The sequence below is a fragment of the Mustela nivalis genome, assembly GCF_964662115.1.
Source record: "Mustela nivalis genome assembly, chromosome: 9".
In the NCBI taxonomy this organism is placed as follows: Eukaryota; Metazoa; Chordata; class Mammalia; order Carnivora; family Mustelidae; genus Mustela; species Mustela nivalis.
The window spans coordinates 99,583,941-99,604,057 of record NC_139028.1 but is presented as its reverse complement, the minus strand read 5'-3'; the positions used below and the strand labels follow the sequence as shown (position 1 = coordinate 99,604,057).

The 20,117-nt window shown below is 37.5% G+C and overlaps 1 protein-coding gene across 3 annotated transcripts in view; it reads right to left on the bottom strand.

Moving 5' to 3' along the window:
* The window catches only part of TTC17 (tetratricopeptide repeat domain 17), a 117,632-nt gene that overhangs the window by 48,658 nt on the left and 48,857 nt on the right, over positions 1-20,117 (bottom strand). For all 3 annotated transcript variants that reach the window (XM_082684023.1, XM_082684024.1, XM_082684025.1), the window contains exon 16: positions 14,609-14,795. In XM_082684023.1, the coding sequence (XP_082540149.1) occupies positions 14,609-14,795 (187 nt within the window). The remainder of the gene's footprint in view (positions 1-14,608; positions 14,796-20,117) is intronic.

Sequence of the window (20,117 nt, the reverse complement as noted above, 5' to 3'; positions counted from 1 at the left end):
ATGAATTCAAATCTGGTCTTAGCGGCAGCCTTTCTGTACACACTTGAGCCAATCAACTTACTTCTGTGTCTAGGTTCTTTATCTGAAATGATAGCACCCCTGAGACACAGCACTAGTGAAACCACCAGGAAGAGGGGCATTGGAGCTCCCTGGGTCTGGGTGAGACCTAACTTGCTGATGACCACGCTGGAGATAGCAGTGAGGTTGCCTCACCTCCTTTGCCCTGTGCTGCCCTCTACTTAAGAAAGACAAGAGAAATCATTTCGACAGAAGTACTGGCTCCTCAGACTGGTTCTCATTCAGCAATTACTGCCAAAGAAAATTCTTTGCGGGAGGTTTAAAGTAATGGTTATGTACTGACTGACCTTAAAAGTGCAATGCCAGATAGAAAACAAACCATATTAAAGACTTGAAATTAGCAACCTCGGAATTATACAGGCTTTCCCTCCTGGTGAGGTGAATGAGTCAGAAGCAAGTTCAAAAAAGAAAAACTAAGGAAAGGCTGTGAACTCAAATACAAGTGTATGTGTGTGGGGTGTATGTATGTGTGTGTGTGTTTTCCTTTTACTATACATTACAGGTCTGAAGTCTATGCTGGGGACCACTTGGTCCACATATGGGAGGGCAGGCAGTCTGCTTTGCCTAGGGATTCAAGTCTGCACTGCTTTCTGTAGACTTAAAATTCCCAACCTCCCTTTAGAGGAGAAAAATGAGAGCTGGATGTAAATCTGGCCTGTCTTCCCATGGGGCCTTCTCTTAAGTGACTGTGGCATAGAGGGCAAAGGCAGCCAGTTGAGACATAGACACCATAACCTGTGGGTCTGTGGAAATAACTCCAGTGATGGAATCCAAACTCTTGGCAGCTACTGTTTCCTTTAGAAATGTGAAGAATCAGATTTGATCTCTAAACAAGGGAATTTAAACATTCACCAAAAGTTTACTATGAAAGGGCGCCTGGGTGGCTCAGTGGGTTAAGCCGCTGCCTTCGGCTCAGGTCATGATCTCAGGGTCCTAGGATCGAGTCCCGCATCGGGCTCTCTGCTCAGCAGGGAGCCTGCTTCCCTCTCTCTCTCTCTCTGCCTGCCTCTCCATCTACTTGTGATTTCTCTCTGTCAAATAAATAAATAAAATTTAAAAAAAAAAAAGAAAAAAAAGAAAAAAAAGTTTACTATGAAAGATTTTCCCATGCAGATAGTACACTGAAGAAGAAAGCTAGTTAATTGCCACAGCTGCTAGTCGTCGTCGTCGTGATCTTAGTAGTAGTCTTAGTCACAGTATTTAAATCTCTGGGTTAGTTCAGCTGAGGCAAACTTGTTTCAGGCAAGTGCGCTGGGTTTCTAAACCCAACAGGTTTTCTCTGATTTACTGATTTACCCATAAATGATAGTTTTCCCATGAGGGTCAACAAGGACATATGTTTGTAACTTTCATCGAAAACAGTACATACATGGCGTGAGAGAATGCAGGCTCTAGGGCATGTCAGCTCCTAGTGGACAAGAGAGACAGTATGATTCCTTTTGTCTTCTCTCCCTCCTATGGTGTGGGAGCCGCAGACTTTAAAAGAAGATCTGTATCTATATATGTATATTGAGTGGGGGTTTGGTGTAAAGCATTCTGGGTAAATGGTGGGTGGACAGAAGTTAATTACTCTTTATTACTAGGTATTCTCAGTAGTTCAAACTTGAAATATCACCAGCTAGTTTGTCATTTAAGTACATTCTATGTGCTAATCAATAGCGGGCGGGGCGCAGAATGTATGGTGGGTCAGAGTACAAAAATGAAAAAAGGACTGGTCCCTGCTCTCAGTGAGCTGAAGAAGCCTTGTAGGGGAGTTGTGTCTCATACACAAATAAATATAATGGCAAGACACAGGAGCTGAAGGAGAGGAACAGGTAGAATGATTAGTTACAGATTACTTATAACTAAGGGCTTGGGTAAGGCATATGGCAGAGGTGGACCTTGAAGGATGGGTAAGATTGGGATTTTTGTAGAGGGGAAGGGCATAATGGAGGGGGAGGAGGAGGAAGAGGAGCAAACACATGGATCCAGGGAAGTGGGATGTGTATAGTAAAGGAAACAGGCTATCCACAGTATTCTCCTCCTATATTACGGTTACAATTTCCATTGACTTAGCCAGAAGCAGAAAGATATTAAAGTATTTATGTGGTCAGTGAGCTTAAATCCAGCACCTCTATTTGAGGCAACCACACTAATTGAGTTGATTTCACTCAATTCTTAATAGTCAGAATAAGCCTACAAATAGGCGGTAGGGGGAAGGGCTTAGATTTCCTAGTTACCCACAACCCTCAGGGTTTATCATTTGCCTCTCCCTTCTCCTGCTTCAAGTGAATGGTCACCTGCTGGGGTTAAGGAAACTAGCAGGAAAATCAACAGACCGTAACTCTGGTTCTCTTCCTCAAAATACAAATGGAGCCACAGAGAGAGCACAGCGAGAGCACAGTGGGAAAGGGACCTACCATCAGAAGCACTTGCTGGGCATATCAGGATTGCCCTTTTTCCTATTGCAAGGGTATTAGGCCAGGTCAAGCCTTATAAGATCTCAAAGACTACTTGGTCTTTTTTTATTTTTTTTATTCCTCACGGTAAGTGAATCATAAGGATGTCTTTATTTATTTTAAATGGCTTTTTTTTAAAGATTTTATTTATTTATTTGACAGACATAGATCACAAGTAGGCAAAGAAACAGGCAGAGAGAGGAGGAAGCAGGCTCCCTGCTGAGCAGAGAGCCCCATGTGGGGCTTGATCCCAGGACTCTGGGATCATGACCTGAGCCGAAGGCAGAGGCTTAACCCACTGAGCCACCCAGGTGCCCCCATAAGGATGTCTTTAAATGAGAACTCAAGACCCTAGTTGTTCTAGAATCGATAAGGACTTGAACGTAGTAATATCTCATAGGACTCATATGTGAAAACGAAGAGCATTAGCAATTGTCCTTTTCATTGGTATGGGTAGTGAGTATATTTAAACCAAGGGTTTTTTGGTTTCGTTTTGTTTTATTTAAAAGGCCACCTAAGCCCCTCCACCATGGAACATTTTAAGGAGGGCCCTGTGGATTTCAAGAAACAAAGTTCCTTAGTTGCCTGACAGCAGACACCACTTCGTGGGTATCAGATTAAGACAAGTAGCTTGATTAGAGCATATCTAAGTATATATATAACCAATGCACTAAATCAAGTAAAAAGCATGGAGAAATAAATGGTGCTATCACACTTTTTCCTTTTGCTTTATGTCACCAAATGCAAGTCACCTGCAGGCATTCACCTTGGTGGCCACTTCACACATAATAACATGGTTTCTAAGACCTTACCTTTTCCAATTTTTAACATTTATGCTTTTTAGGCAGTGAAAGAGATAGGGAATTGTTTAATTATTTTGTTCATATTGGGTTTTTCCCTAGCTATATTTCACACTGCCAAGGGAAACCTGGCTATGTTATTAGATGCGTTGCGGGAATAGGAACATCTGATCAACAAACGGTACACTATCGACTGCCATGGACCTCCAGCTCTTTTTCCTGAAATTTGATATGCTTGTAATTTTTTTTTTTATAATAATCACTTTGGATATGCAATCTGATGGGGTTGTTAACCTGTGTCTGATAGCTAAAAAGGTTTAAATTGCTTTGGGTTTGGCAAATTTCAAATGGTGATTTTAGGCTTGTTATTATAAAAAGCAATTAAATGGAAAGATAAATCCAAAGCTACGAAATTTAAATTTCTCCTGCATTTTCAAGATCATAACCAAATAAACCTTGCTGACTAAGAAAAAGTTAAGAGATGGGATGCCTGGGTGGCTCAGTTAGTTAAGCATCTGCCTTCGGCTTGAGTTGTGATCCCAGGGGTCCTGGGATCAAGTCCTGCTCTTTGCTCAGCAGGAAGCCTGCTTCTCCTCCTGCCTGCTGCTCTCACTGCTTGTACTCTCCCTCTCTCTCTCCCTCTCTCTGACAAATAAATAAAATACATTAAAAAAAAAGTTAAGAGATTACTGAAATTTTCTTGGTCAAAGAGCATGGTAGTTTAGTATGAAATACTATCTGACTACTAGTAAATACAACACTGGAAGAAAAAAGGCGGAAAAAAAATCAAAGCCAGCATTCCACATACACATATATACGCCAGAGAGCCTCAGTCATATGTATTTTAAAACTAACTAATGTTCTTTTGTAGTGATTATCAGTTTTAACTGCTTTATTTCCATCAAGCCATGAAACTGAGTAGAAATCATTCAATGATTAAATTTGTAAAAGGGTTTAAAGACTTAGTGCTAATAGTGTTAAAAATTTCAAAGCTGGGAATTCACCTCAAATGGCTGGCTCATAGCACACAGAAAGAACTTACAGAGGCACAAATCACTTAAAAAAAAAAAAAGAGAGCTCATTCCACCAACGCAGAATGGACTTCCAGTGTGTGTGTATGTGTGTGTGCATACGCACGTGTGTGGGTGCCCAAGTTCTGAATCAGAATAATCTTTTTGAAGGAGAAGAGTCGTGCAAATGCTTCCTATATAGGATGGCAAAATAGCTCTAAAAACATCACCAACAATGAATGGAAGCTGAAATTTAAAAAGAACGACAGCAACCAATGAACTTGCCTAACTTACAGAACTAGCTGCCTTCAGTTCTTATCAGGAGACTGATCTACAACTGCAGTCACAAACCATATTAAAAGTACCTGTTCAGTCATTACTAAGGGCTAGATTAAACAGACCCCATCTTGCTCATCCTTACTATCTTCTCGTAGATGTACAATCACTTTGTCCATAGTGATCTGAGTGTAGGAAATTATAGTGAGCTCCTGATGTACGAGGGAGCCTACATACGATGAAAGATGTCCAAGTATAACTTCCCAACCCTATCTGTAGGTAAGTGATCATAAAATAGGATTAATGATGCAATCCAGTGGGTATCCTCAAACTATACAAAGAGCAGAAAGGAGGCAGAACTGTGTTCTAAACTTACTTTAGTACCCAAAAATATAACTGACTTCCGTTAGGAGACTCAAGATAGTAACCCATTTAATACCGGTGGAGACCATTTGCCCACCTCAAGTGTCAAGCTCAGCAATTCAGAGATATTATAAATTTATTTTTAGATCAGTGAATAAAAGTATTCCGTAAGTGAGTAACAGCCTCCACTGACGTCAAGCAGTGCTACGGAAACGTCTATACTGACGGCTCAGTTGCTACCCTCGGTCTCGGTCCTCCCGGAGCATCACAGACAAGGCAGTGCTGATTCAGTTCCGACAGATCACTGGGAGCAGAGAAAATCACGTGCTCTGTGATATTACATGCTGAGGTCTGAACCCCCTCCTGATAAATGCCCCCTTTTTTCACTCCCCTGGCAAAATTTTCTGTTTTATTTCAAACATAGTTACTTTTTCAATATTTCTAACAGGTGAATTTTAAAAATCTTCCTTATGTGTATCCTATTAATATGTTTCTAAGGAATATTTCTTGGTATCATTATCTACTTGCTTTAAAGTTATTTTAGTCACTGAGTGACAGGCTGAAACATGAGTTATAATTTAGAAGCTATGGCAATAGCTCTAAAAGTAAGAGCTCATTTTAACACTTCTATTATCCTAAGCTTTATTCTTGTTGTTTTAGTGTAGCTATCTTCCCATTTTACAGAAAATACTTTTGATAAAATGAAGTCACCAATGACTTCTTAAACTGTTAAGCCCAGGGCGTTCCACACTCTTCATCTGCCAACTACTGCCACGATTTTTCCATAGGTACTGGCACCACTGTTTATGTAATGTTTTTCTTTAAACGGATTCACTGTATAATCTTAGATCATGTTAAAATGAGAAATCAGTACCACTATTCATAAATCACAGGTTTGATGTGCTATATATTTTTCCTAGTGCCCATCAAAATAAACCATAAATACTAAAAATTATTAAAAAAATTTTTTAAATACTAAAACTATTTATTTATTTATTTATTTAGCAGCAAAGGCCATAGTTGCCAAACTGTGGAAAGAGCTAAAGCTATTTTTTTTAAAAAAGATTTTATTTATTTATTTGACAGACAGAGATCACAAGTAGACAGAGAGGCAGACAGAGAGAGAGGAGGAAGCAGGCTTCCTGCTGAGCAGAGAGCCCGATCCCAGGACCCTGAGATCATGACCTGAGCTGAAGGCAGAGGCTTTAACCCACTGAGCCACCCAGGCACCCCCTAAAACTATTTTAAAATGTTAACCTAAATAATACCTGAAAGCTGGTGTGCCTCTAGTGGTATCTGTCCCATACATGGGGAATTAACACAGAACAGACTACTACTGATTTCTTTTTCCTTCTCAAAACCTGTTCTTCTGATCTTGAGGACGTAGCTCCCTCTTGACTTCTCAGTACTCCCCTACTCCTTCACCGGCTCTGCTCCTTAAATGGTAGTATTTTCTAGGATTCCACCGTTGGCCTTTTCTTCTCACCTTCCACATTCTCTCTGAGGGAGCCAGAGGCATCTCTAAAAGAACATGTCTATTGCAGAACTTATTCTCCAGCCTTACATCATTGCAGAAATTATCTATTTTCCATATACTCTCTCTTAATTAATGACACTGACATTTATGCAGATACCAAAGTTAGAAACTTCTCTGGTCACTCTCATTCTGAGTCCACTGTTTTCAGTCTTTCCTGCCTCAACATTATCCACAACATCCTCTGCCTCTCTCCACTCTGATCTGACAACTGGCCTCTCATTTCACTGAGAAGCAATCAAAAGTCCACAAGTATACCTATATATTGTCCTGACTCCTATCTCAAGACAAACCCTACCCTACGTTTGTGCCTCAGATTCCATTCCCCCATCTATTCAAGAACTTTGCTTCTACAATTATCTTCTCTCTTTTTTTGCATTCTTAATTTCTCCTTCCTTACTGGATCAGTCCTATGCAGACATACTGCAAAATGTTCTATTTTTAGAGTAAAACCCAAACCAAATTTATCCTTAATCCCTCATCCCTTTCTAACTTCCATCTCATTTTCTTCTTCTCATTTTAGCAAAACTCCTTGAAAGAGTTGCTAGCCATCTCCAAAAACCCCCTTCACAACCCATTTCATACAAACTTGTAGAAGACTGCCAACGACCTCCATGTTCCTAAACTCAATGGCTTATTCTCTGTCCTCATCCAACTCACCTCTTAGGATACATCCATGGGGTGCAATAGTAATGATACAACCGACTACTTCTCAAAAACATTTTTATTTCTGGGACAAAATACTTGCCTGACGTTCCTACTGTCTAGCTGGCTGTTCCTTTAGTGTTCTTTCTCTTCTCAACCTCCTAATGTTGACTGGAATAGCCTAGTAATTCTCTGTTGACCTACTTTCCTTTTTATACTAACCACTGAGATAACTTCATCCAAGCTCATGATTTAAAACACCATGCCTAAGCCCATGGCTCACAAATTATTATCTCTAGCCTGGGGCTCTTTCCTGACGATCAGGAACTCATATATCTAACTGCCTCCCTAACACTTGCACTGAAACATTTAATAAGCAAATCAATCTTAATATTTACAAAGCCAAACTTGTTTGTCTCCCTAAACCTGCTCCTTCCTCAGACTTTACTATTTCATTTAACAGCACCAATGGTGATTACAAATCTTACCAAATAGCACCAGTTGCTCAGGTCCCAAATTTAGGAGTTATCCATTACCTCATTTTCCTTCATTTCCAATATTCCCTCTGGTAGTGTCTTGGTTCTGTTTTCAAATATGCAACCCAAATACAATGATGACTTTTCACCTTCTCTCCCTTTACCTGGCTGGTTCAAGCCAATACTATCTTTCACCTGTATTTTTGCCAGAGCAACCTAATTGGTCTTCCTGCTTGTGCCCTTACCCTATCACAATCTATTTTCAATAGAGCAGCTAGAGGAAACCTGCTAATATGTAAATCAGACCATTTTTCTTATCTGCTCAAAACCTTCCACATCATATGTCTTTTTCTTGGAATAAAAGCCCAAATTATTAGAATGGTCTGCAAGGCAGTAAAAACACGGTTATATCCTCCTCCCATTCACCTCTGTTTTCATCTCTTGTAAGTCCACTGCAACCATACAGGCCTTCTTGCTATTCCTTGCAAAAGCCTTTGCAACAACTATTCTCTCTTGTATGTTGTATGTCTGCGTGGCCTAAACGCTTACCTCCTTCAAGACTTTGTTCAAATATCACTTTCTCAGTGGGGCCTCTTTGAACAATCCAGTTTGAATCTTAGCTGACCTCCTGCTCTATTTTCTCCTCAGCACTATCTTCTAAAGGATGTTAGAAGATATTTATTATAATAAAATAAATTTATTATATCTATCATCTGCTCCCTCTTTCTCTCCAGTAGAATGAAGCTCCATAAGACCTGGAATTTTTTTTTTCTGTTTGGTTTCCAGTTCCTAGAATAGTGCCTGGCAGACACTACTGGATAAATGAATAACTAAGCAGTTTTTCACTCGGTTTCCTTTAGTTAAAAGAAAACATTCTGTTGCTTTAGAAGGTTATATCCATATCAAATTTCACTTTTTCTTAAATATTATTTGGCCAGGTTAACAATCTATAATAACTGGAGAACTATGGAAAGATCTTAGGCAGGGGCCAACAGGCTCAATCCTCAAAAGAAAAAAAATTTCAAAGGTTCACATCAAAAACCAGAATGTATTTGAAAACTAAAACGAATAATTTTATATTTAATGTCTTTCAGAGGGTAAAGTGTAAAACCACTGGCTATCAGAATTTGACTTACTGTCCTAAGCTCTTATGAAAACCAAAGGTAAACACTTTGTTCATGAAAGCTAAATGCTGGGAATCCCAAAAGATTAAAAAAAAAAAAAAAAAAAAAGGCCAAGTATAGCCGCCAGATCTGTGTATAATCCAAGGCTATGTGGCAATCTAATGACGCAAAATTCAGAAGGGACAAAGGTGACAAGCTACACCAAAAGGGACTGTTTAAGATGTGCCTTTAGGGTTATGACTGCCCCCATAATCTAGTTCAGGTTCACGCTTTATACAGGGAAGTAACTCTTTTCAGTGATGACATAAAAAGTCAGTGATTATACCACCTTCACAAAAAATGTCTCAAGAATGAATTATTTTGATCATAGCAGTGGAATAAGTTATTACTCATTGGGAGTAACAGAATTATGCACAGGAACCACAGTGGCCTTGGAAGGCAGAGGACTCAGATTTCCATCTCGGCTCTACCGCTGAGTGACACTTGACTTGAGTAACTCATAATCTTTGCTTCTAAACTCATCAAAAGGGGCCTTTACCTCTACCTTCCCCTTCTACCACATAGATACTTGTCAAAGAATAATTTCTAAACCAAATAATTATAGCCCTTTTTAGTAAAGAAACATGAAAATCTTAAAAACATAGGAGAGTTACATTCGGCTTTGTTGCAGGATATGCTTACATTTAAGGATTTTGAAATCTGTAGCATATTAAACCAAAGTTTTATTTATTCTTATGGAAATAAATGGAGGGAAGCTAACTAGTAGCATATTAAAAATGCTGTAAAAACTGGAACTTTAAGACTTTATCTTGTTTTTTAAAGCAGACATGTTCATTAATTTTTATGAAGAATGTCATAAAGCAAAAGTCTCGATTGCAGGTAGCATATCCTGGGTAGTCCACAGGAGGGCAGCAAAATGCAAGATTTCTTTTTCTTCAAAATCTAAACTCCAGGTAAAATTGCTTTAAGCCACAAGTTATAAATCTACAGAAATTTAGGTTGAAGAACATAGACTAAAATTATAGGTAATGAACCAAATTATAAAAAGAGATGATTTAGGTAAGTAAAATTATTAGGTAAATAAAATTATTAGGTTAAAAAATTTTTTTTTCTCTAGTGGTGAAAGCTTTCAAATACATATTATTGAAAAACCAGCATAAAATTCTAAGCATAGATAGATATTAAAGTCTGAGTCCTACTGTACAACATTTACTCGTCATTTCTTAAGATCTGGGTCAGTTTTTTTTTTTTTTAAAGATTTTATTTATTTATTTGAGAGAGAGAGAATGAGAGAGAGAGAGAGAGAGAGAGAGAACATGAGAAGGGAGAGGGTCAGAGGGAGCAGCAGACTCCCTGCGGAGCAGGAAGCCTGATGCGGGGCTCGATCCAGGGACTCCAGAATCATGACCTAAGCCGAAGGCAGTCGCCCAACCAACTGAGACACCCACGCGCCCCTGCGCCAGTATTTTTAAGTGGGCATGTGTCTTAATTATGAAAAGACCAGAGAAATTCTGGGTTAGATGCTTAATTATATTCAGCAAATACCAAAGCCATTGTCAGTGGCATACCTGTGAGCATCTCATGTAACTGATGTCTAATAAATATGACCGGACATTACTCCTATGTTCCCTGACAAAAGAAAAATAATACTGGATGAAAAATACTGAAAATAAAGTAAAACCATACATATCAGAGACATAATAATAAAATAATCTAGACTGTTTAAATAGAAAAATATCTTTGTTAGATATAACTTTTTGATTAGCAAATTAGTGAAGTTAAAGGAAAAAGTACTTAGAAAATATTTTGGAGTAAAATCCACTAAGTGTATTTTTCTGGACTTCTTGACAGATCCAATATTTAATCATTCTGCTTATATTGTTACTAAAATTTATTTTCCATTTTTGGTCCTTAGAGAAGATAATCATTACTTCATAAAGTTTCATTCTTTCTGACACCTATATTGTTTCCAGTTAAAAGAAAAGTCCTTTTTTAGTGTTGGACACTGAAAAGAACTTACTTATACTCGAAAGCACTGCAACTTTACTTAACAGATTCCATTTTACTTTAAAAAGTTGTTGTTATTGAAGAATGGGTTTGTTAAAGTGACACATTCAGTTCTATTTAAGATAAACTGTGAAATAACAAACCATTAAATGTGGTAAAATGCATGTTTCAAAACTGCCACAATAAATGTTTAATCAAAACTGAAAGTGCTAGCCTCTCTTTTAATAGTTAGCTCAAGAGTAGACAATTTAAAAATCAAATCTATTAAAGCTTTCTTTCCCAGCATCGCTGAAACTGGGGTGCTGATATAAAACTACCTATAAAAGAGAAGAATTTATTAAAAGCTATTCAAAGGAGAGAGATGATGTCAAGTACTTTCTATATAAGAACATACACCTAATACATGGTAGTCAACAGAAGTTTAGAAAAACTGTCAGATAAATAATTATGCATTGACATAGTTTTTGGCTATAAAGCCTTTACAAGTGGAAGCATTTTGTAAGCACAGTGATTGTGTATTTTTAAGTTGAACGAAGTACCTGTGCAAACTTTCCAAGAAGCATACACTGAAAATCTGTAAAAAATTCCACGATTACATATGAAAAGCAATAAAATACTTGCTCATGTTAACAGACTGCCTATGCCTACAATTTTAGCATTAAGTTCATATCATCCAAGAGATTATACTATGTTATAGCGGCTGTAAAAACAGTTACTAACACGGATATTTAAAGAAAATAATTTGTTAAAGACTAACAATAATGGTCAGAAAATTATTAAAGAAATGTTTTCTAACAGTAATTAGTTATTTTTGATCTTGTAGAAAATCTTATCTGTAAAGCTTTTAAATACTAGCTTTTTTTTAAAATGGTAGCTTTTTTTTTTTTTAAAGATGTTATTTATTTATTTGATAGAGATCACAAGTAGGCAGAGCAACAGGCAGAGAGAGAGGGAGAAGCAGACTCTCTGCTGAGCAGAGAGCCCGATGTGGGGCTCAATCCCAGGACCCTGGGATCATGACCCGAGCTGAAGGCAGAGGCTTTAACCCACTGAGCCACCCAGGTGCCCCTTCAATGGTAGCTTTTCAAACAGACTTTCATAAAGTAATGACTTAGGTTGGGATGGTGAGGGTAAGAGCAGCTGAAATTCTTCTCTAATAAAAATCAACAGGAATTCCTTGATTACTATATGGAAAAAGAATCATAAGCCTTGTTGATATCTTGAAAACTTCATACTGTCATAATAAAACTTCAGAAAGATAATGTCTCAGACAAGTAGGACAACTTATGAAGTTATTTCAGTATTTAAAAATTATTTCAGGGCGCCTGGGTGGCTCAGTGGGTTAAGCCACTGCCTTCGGCTCAGGTCATGATCTCAGAGTCCTGGGATCGAGTCCCGCGTCGGGCTCTCTGCTCAGCAGGGAGCCTGCTTCCTCCTCTCTCTCTCTGCCTGCCTCTCTGCCTACTTGTGATCTCTCTCTGTCAAACAAATAAATAAAATCTTTAAAAAAAAAAAATTAAAAAAATAAAAATAAAAATAAAAATTATTTCAATATTGCAAAAGTGAAAAAGCAAAAGGCAGACAATCATCTGAAGGTACAGAAATGCAACCACTAGTCACAGGTTTTTCTCTTTTTTGTCCTCAACCATTTAGTAAAGCCCAGAGATAAAGAAGATTAAACTGGGTTTTCAAATATAAGAAGTTCAAGTTCAAGGAGATACTTGTTGCTTTGAAGTTTCAGCTTTTCAAAGCTGGAACTCAGCAAAGTAATTACGAATGTATAGGATTCCTGTGGAAACAGTAATGTAAAAACACTGTCAAAGAAAAAAATCAATACAGAAATGAACTCAGTATTGACAATGAAGTTGTCAACTTAGAAAATGCTGTAGCTTACATTTCCATCAGGCGGTATCAGTAGTTAGCAGATGGTGGATTCTCTTCTAAAGTAATTAATCGCAACATAAAAGGGACTAAATTAAAAAAATTTGTTCAAGAGCTCTCTCTGAAACAACTAAAAAAAATATTCCCTCTTCCCAAGTCAAATTATTTTCTTTCATTGTATTAGATCAAGTAATAATATCTGTGGCATACCTGGACAACTAAATATTAAGATACTACAACTTCGTAGATTGGTTTCAGGTTATTAGTTTCCTGGGCTAGTTGAAATTATGCTCTGGGGAAGAAGTTCGAGACAACTGAATTCCATCTCTTGACATGACTGACATAAATAATAAATTTCAAGAAACTGAAATCCTAAGCAAAAGCATGTGAAGTAATATTAGCAAAAAGGCTTTTTAGAAGAGGGTCACTATATATATACAAAACTCTTCTTTCCAATAACAAAGACATCAAGAGGGGCAAGGGAGATGCAAGCAGGTAAAAAAATATGAGACTATTTATAAAAGCAGCTCATTGAGAAAAGTGAAATTCTGTTTACAAGGCTATTGTTAGGTAATCTAGGGAATTTAAGAGACCACAACATATTTTCTGGAATTAAGTAAGAAGATAAAGATCCATAACTCGCACCTTTAAGGTGGAACTATTTTGTAATTATTATGAATTTCTAATGGCTTACTTTTACCCAATACCTATCATGTGATAAGGACCTTATTTAATCCTACCAACAAGTCTATGGGACAGATTTTCCCTTTCATTTCATAGATGAGGACAGAAGCTACTTTACGGGGACCAGAAACACCGTTATGGCAGAGCTAAGGCTCAGACAGGAGTCTACAGGACTCTGTTGCATCACGCAGCTACACACTGTTGCGTTGTTGACACACTTAGGCCTTCCACACTCATGCAAGCAACTCCAGATTGTGCTCAGTTCTCATCCACAACTGAGCAATGGAATTTTGCTGCTACTAGGTTTTTAGTTTCTTCACTAAAAAACTGGGCTCTGATACTTAAAAATGTACACTACAGTGTTACTGCCTATCATTTCAATAAGATCCCAAGGCAGTCTAGCACAGTGAATGGAAAACCATTTGCAGGATGTATTTTTTACTTAAGTGAACAGACGATCGACTGATAATGCTCTGCTTGAATATTACAATCTGATCTGAGCACTAACAAAGCACCCATGGTGTGTTCTACAACAGCAAGGTTCTGAGGGTCCACATATATGTAAACCTCGCCTCTCCTAACTCAAGCTGAATGTTTTTTATTCTTACAGTGAAAATTAAACAAGTAAATAAACATAATGGAACCCTTAAGGAGTTCTAACCAATGCATTTACAATAGTTCAGATAGTTATTGACTCAAATAACTTTTTACCCAGATGAACACACTTATGCACATGTATGTGTGGGGGGGTGTATGTGTGTACATGTATATATGTATATATATATACACTGGTGGCTGTGGGAGAAAGTGGAAGTATGCAAGAAGATACCCCTCAGTGTCAGGTGACTAGTTTAAAGGTGCAGTCAAGATCTGGATCATCTTTACTGAAAAGCAAGGGGGTATATTTCAGTGAATGAGGATCAGATCTTTAAATCTTATTGCAGGTTGTCTATATGGAGATATATATATATATATATATATATATATATATATATATATATATGAAATATACCCCTTACCATGAATATCAGTCATTAAGAAACACATCTATCAATCTCAGTTGAATACACTTTAGCCAGCCTTTTTCAGCGGGTTCTAGGACAAAATTAGACACAATACCCTAAGGCATGTATATGTAAGTAATGAATTAAGTTCCTTCTGATGTATGTAGAATTATACTAGTGATGTAAAATCCCTGGGAAAAATGGAGAAAATCATTTTCTGTGTTCTGCTGATCAGAACAGGAACCCTGGTCGAGCTCATTATTTTGCCAGCATTTAACAGCTGCTTACCACTGCAAACAGAAGAGGTGATGTTGTACAGAAAAGGATAAAACTGCATACAGCGTATCAACTTCAGGCTGTTTTCACATTCTGGGCATTTGGTCGTTAATTTCAAAGCCTGTCTAAAGGCCTCAAGTGCCCCACTGATATTCTTCAGAGCAAGGTAAGCATTTCCCAGGCTCAAAAAGGTCAGGGGCTGGAAAAAAAAAATTAGAAAAATGTTAGTAAACTAATATTTCCTGAGAGTTACAAACTTTTGAAATATACGTCTTTTGGCTTCTTTTAGGTTATCTCATAATAGTTAATGGCTAACTGTCCATTTTATTTAAATCCAATTTTACCCTTTTACTAAAATAAAAAGTAAAGTGTAATAAACACTAAAGTATATAAATCAGTGAATTTTTATATGTGTATATATCCCTGTAACAACCTCTCATCTCAAGATATAAAACATTTAGAATGTTTCTAAGACTCCAAAGGATTCCCTTGGGCAACCCAACCCAATTCCCAGATGCAACCAGTGTTGTTACTTCTATCACCATAAATTAGCTCTGCCTGTCCTTAAACTTCATATAAATGCAATCAAACAGCATGTTCCCTTCCATGTATATATAATCTATATGCTTTTGTAGATTCTTTTACTCAACACAATATCTAAGGTTTACAAAACTGAATGGTTTTTGTGTATAGTAGTTTATTATTTTTTTAAAAATTGATGTGTAATGTCTACCATGTGAATACATTGTTCACTGTTTGTTCATTCATGTTTGTTCATTATCATACTGATAAGCATTTGGACTCTTTCCAGTTTTGGGCTATGATGAATAAAGCTACTATGAACATTTTTGCAACTACCTTTTGATAGATATATTTGCTCCTTTTCCTTGGATATATATACTCAGCAGTGGGTCTTAGGGCAGGCATATATTTAGTTTTATAAGATACAACCAGTTTTTTTAAAGAGATTTTTATTTATTTATTTGAGTCAGAGAGTATGAATGGGGGTAGGTGCAAGGGGAAGGCAGAGGGACAAAAAGACTCTGAACTGAGTGTGGGCTCTAAGGTGGGGCTCAATTCCACAACCTCAAGATCACAACCTGAGCCAAAACCAAGAGTCGGGTGCTTAACTGACTGTGCCACCGAAGCGTCCCATGACCAAGAAGTTTTCTAACTCCTGGGATGTATCTCTTACCAGAAAGTATGAGAATCTATTAGTACTGTCAGTTCCTTAAATTTAGCTGTTTTAAATCAAAACTACAATGAGATATCACCTCACACCAGTCAGAATGGCTAAAATTAACAAGTCAGGAAATGACAGATGCTGGCGAGGATGCGGAGAAAGGGGAACCCTCCTACACTGTTGGTGGGAATGCAAGCTGGTGCAACCACTCTGGAAAACAGCATGGAGGTTCCTCAAAATGTTGAAAATAGAACTGCCCTATGACCCAGCAACTGCACTACTGGGTATTTACCCTAAAGATACAAACATAGTGATCCGAAGGGGCACGTGCACCCGAATGTTTATAGCAGCAATGTCCACAATAGCCAAACTATGGAAAGAACCTAGATGTCCATCAACAGATGAATGAATAAAGAAGATGTGGTATATATACACAATGGAATACTATGCAGCCATCAAAAGAAATTAAATCATGCCATTTGCGACAACGTGGATAGAACTAGAGTGTATCATGCTTAGCAAAGTCAGTCAAGTGGAAAAAGACAACTACCATATGATCTCCCTGATATGAGGAAGTGGTGAAGCAACATGGTGGGTTAAGGGGGTAGGAGAAGAATAAGTGAAACAAGATGGGATTGGGAGGGGGACGCCTGGGTGGCTCAGTGGGTTAAGGCCGCTGTCTTCGGCTCGGGTCATGATCTTGGGGTCCTGGGGTCGAGTCCCACGTCGGGCTCTCTGCTCAGCGGGGAGCCTGCTTCCTCCCCTCTCTCTCTCTGCCTGCCTCTCTGCCTACTTGTGATCTCTCTGTCAAGTAAATAAATAAAATCTTTAAAAAAAAAAAAAAGATGGGATTGGGAGGGAGACAAACCATAAGTGACTCAATCTCACAAAACAAACTGAGGGTTGCTGGGGGGAGGGGGGTTGGGAGAAGGGGGTGGGGTTATGGACACTGGGGAGGGTATGTGCTATGGTGAGTGCTGTGAAGTGTGTAAACTTGGCAATTCACAGACCTGTACCCCTGGGGATAAAAATATATTATATGTTTATAAAAAATAAAAAATAAAAACAAAAAAATAAAACAAAAAGATCAATAAGAGATTTTTAAAGATTATAGGGAAAATGTAGACTTTTATGCCAATAAATTGGAAAGTTTATATAATTGTTAATTTTCTAGAAAAAATATAACATAAAATCGACTCAAAAAGAAATAGAAAAACAAGTTATAAAAAAAATTTAGCTGTTTTAGAAAAATAATGAAGTAGCATCTCAATGTGGTTTCAATTTGTATTTCCTTGATTAGTACTGGTGTTGAATATTTTGTCATGTGCTTATGGCCATTTGGATATCCTCATTTCTGAAGTGCCTGTTGTTTTCACCATTAAAAAAAAAAACCAGGGGCGCCTGGGTGGCTCAGTGGGTTAAAGCCTCTGCCTTCGGCTCAGGTCATGATCTCAGGTCCTCAGATCGAGCCCCGCATCAGGCTCTCTGCTCAGCGGGGAGCCTGCTTCCTCCTCTCTCTCTGCCTGCCTCTCTGCCCGCTTGTGATCTCTCTCTCTGTGTCAAATAAATAAATAAAATCTTAAAAAAAACAAAAACAAAAACAAACAAAAAAACTAACCACAGGTTGTCTTTTCCTTACTGATTTGAAGGAAATCTTTATATATGTACCAGATATGGGTCCTTTGTTGGAAATATTTATTGCAAATATCTTCTCCCAGTCTGGGCTTTGCCTTTTATTCTTTTACTAGTATCTCTGATAAAAGACATTCTTACTTTTGATGAAGTTCTGTTTACAGATATATATGTGAATATGAATATATAAAATATATATTTATACAAATATTTATTTATATATTTATACAAATATATATTTTACAGTTAGAGCTTTTTAAATGTTTGTCTACTATAACATCATGAAGACCTTCTCTTATTTTTTCACCAACCTTTATTATTTCATGTTTCATATTCTGGTACCTGATCCACCTCAACTTAATTCTGTGTATGAAGTGAGGGAGGAGGCAAGGTTCATTTCTTTTTCCACAGGGATATCCAAGTATTCCAGCATTACTTGCTGAAAAACCAACAGGTGTCTCCACTGCCCTGAACTACTGGTATATCTTTATCATAAATCAAATAAGCATAAATACAGGGGATTACTTCTAATTTTTCTCTTATGTTTTATTGGTATGTTTGAGTATTCTTGTGCCAATACCACACTGACCTAATTACGGCAAGTCTTGAAATATAGTAATACAAGCCTTCCCACTGTCTGTTAGGTCATCCACAATATGTCACTATAACCAAGCCAAGGTGTACAAAATATGCCATATTACAGAGGCATAATCTAAGTAGCTCTCAGATTACATTTAAAATCTTACTTTGTGGTTCATACCCAGACGCAATTAAATCCCATATTTGGATTTCAAAGTGTTTTATATTTTCACATAAGAAACAAAATGTTTATTCCTATGACCAGAATGATGGTTGTACAAATATCTTATACTGAGATAAACTCATTAGTATTTTGGGAAAAAAATGAATTTTCATCAGTGCATCCAGAAAATAACTGAGTTTTTACTAGTGTTTTATATACTGGGGATACAGCAGAAAATAAAAAGATAAGTCCCTGCCTTTGTAGACGTTTTAGTCAAGAGTCATAAAAGCACAGTATGAGAAGAATGTGATGGAGAAGAGTATAGCTGGGAAGAAACATTAAATAGACCAAAGTGGGGAACAGAATGTCATTTTAAATACTGGAGTAAGGGAAAGACCTACTGAGTAGTTAATATTTTAAAGGATTTCAAGGAGACAAGGCAAGCTATGAAGAATCTTGGTGGAGTGAAGTATCCAAACAGAGAAAATAGAAGGTTCAAAGAGGCTGAGGTGGGAGCATGCCTAGTATGTTCAAGGAAATGCAGAGGTAAGTGAGGCTAGAGCAGAATGAGCAAAGGAATGATTTCATGGGGATGAGGTCAGAAAAGTAACAAAGTCATGTAAGACATTCTACACTACTATAAATTCTTGTCTTTTACTATGAGTTACATGGAGAACCATTGCGGAGATTTGAACAAACGACAACATATGACCTTGTGTAAGGATCTTACTGATTGCTATGAATAGTCTACAGGGGGACAAATGCCAAAAGCAGAGAAGTTAGGCCAGAGACCAGTGAAATAATTCAGAAAAGATAATGGTATATTGGGTCAGACAGCAGTGGAGATAAACTGCAATTCTGGGTATATTTTGAAAATATCAGCAAGGTAAGTTATAATACACTGAATTTACCCTGAGACAGGAAAAAAGGAGTGAAGGACGGCTCCAAGTTTTTATCCTGAACTACTAGCTTTACTGTTTCCCGAAATGGGAAAGACAGAGAAGAAAAGACTGGAACAATGTAAAGGAGCTTAGTTTTGGCCTGTAGTTCTAATGTGTGTTTTAGACATCCACATGGAGACGGTCAAGTAAGCTGCTGGATAAAGGATCTGCAGTTCAGAGCAAACCTGACAGGTGACTCAAGAGGGAAATGACAGGGTTCTCAAGATGTGGCGCTGGAACAACCGGATGTCTATGTGATATGAACTTTGATGAATGAACTTTGATCTCCACTTTGTATTACAAAAAAAAATTTAACTTGAAATGGTTCACAAACCTAAATGTAAAACCTAAAACTTCAAATGGTCTCAAAGACAACATAGGAAAATATTTTACTGTATTTGAGACAGCTATTTAAAGACAAGTAATAGACAGCAAAGACAAAATAGAACTAATTGCTTTCAAATTTCTTGTAAGGATACCTTAAATCTAACAATAAAAATCAAAAGAGAAAAGATGGGCAAATTGAAGGGTATTTTTAAAAGAGAAGACAAAAGCGGGGTACCTGGATGGCTCAGTGGGTTGAAGCCTCTGCCTTTGGCTCAGGTCATGATCCCAGGGTCCTGGGATCCAGCCCCACAGTGGGCTCTCTGTGGAGCAGGGAGCCTCCTCCCACCCCCACCCCCCACGTACTTGTGATCTCTGTATGTCAAAAAAATAAATAAAATCTTTAAAAAAAGAAAAAAAAATTTTTGCATGTATGATAGAATTAAAGATTTTGTATAAAGAGTTTGTATGAAATAAAAAAAATCTAAATTTGAACAAAATGAGCAAAGTGAATACAAAAACTTTTATTTAAAAAATATGATTAAAGGGATGTGTGGCTGGCTCAGTCTGTGGAGCATGCGGCTCTATCTCAGGATTATAGGTTCAAGCCCAACCTTCAATGTAGAGATTACTTAAAAAAAAAAAAAAAAGAAAAGAAAAATAAAACTTCAGAAAAAATTAAAATAAGAAAATAAAAAT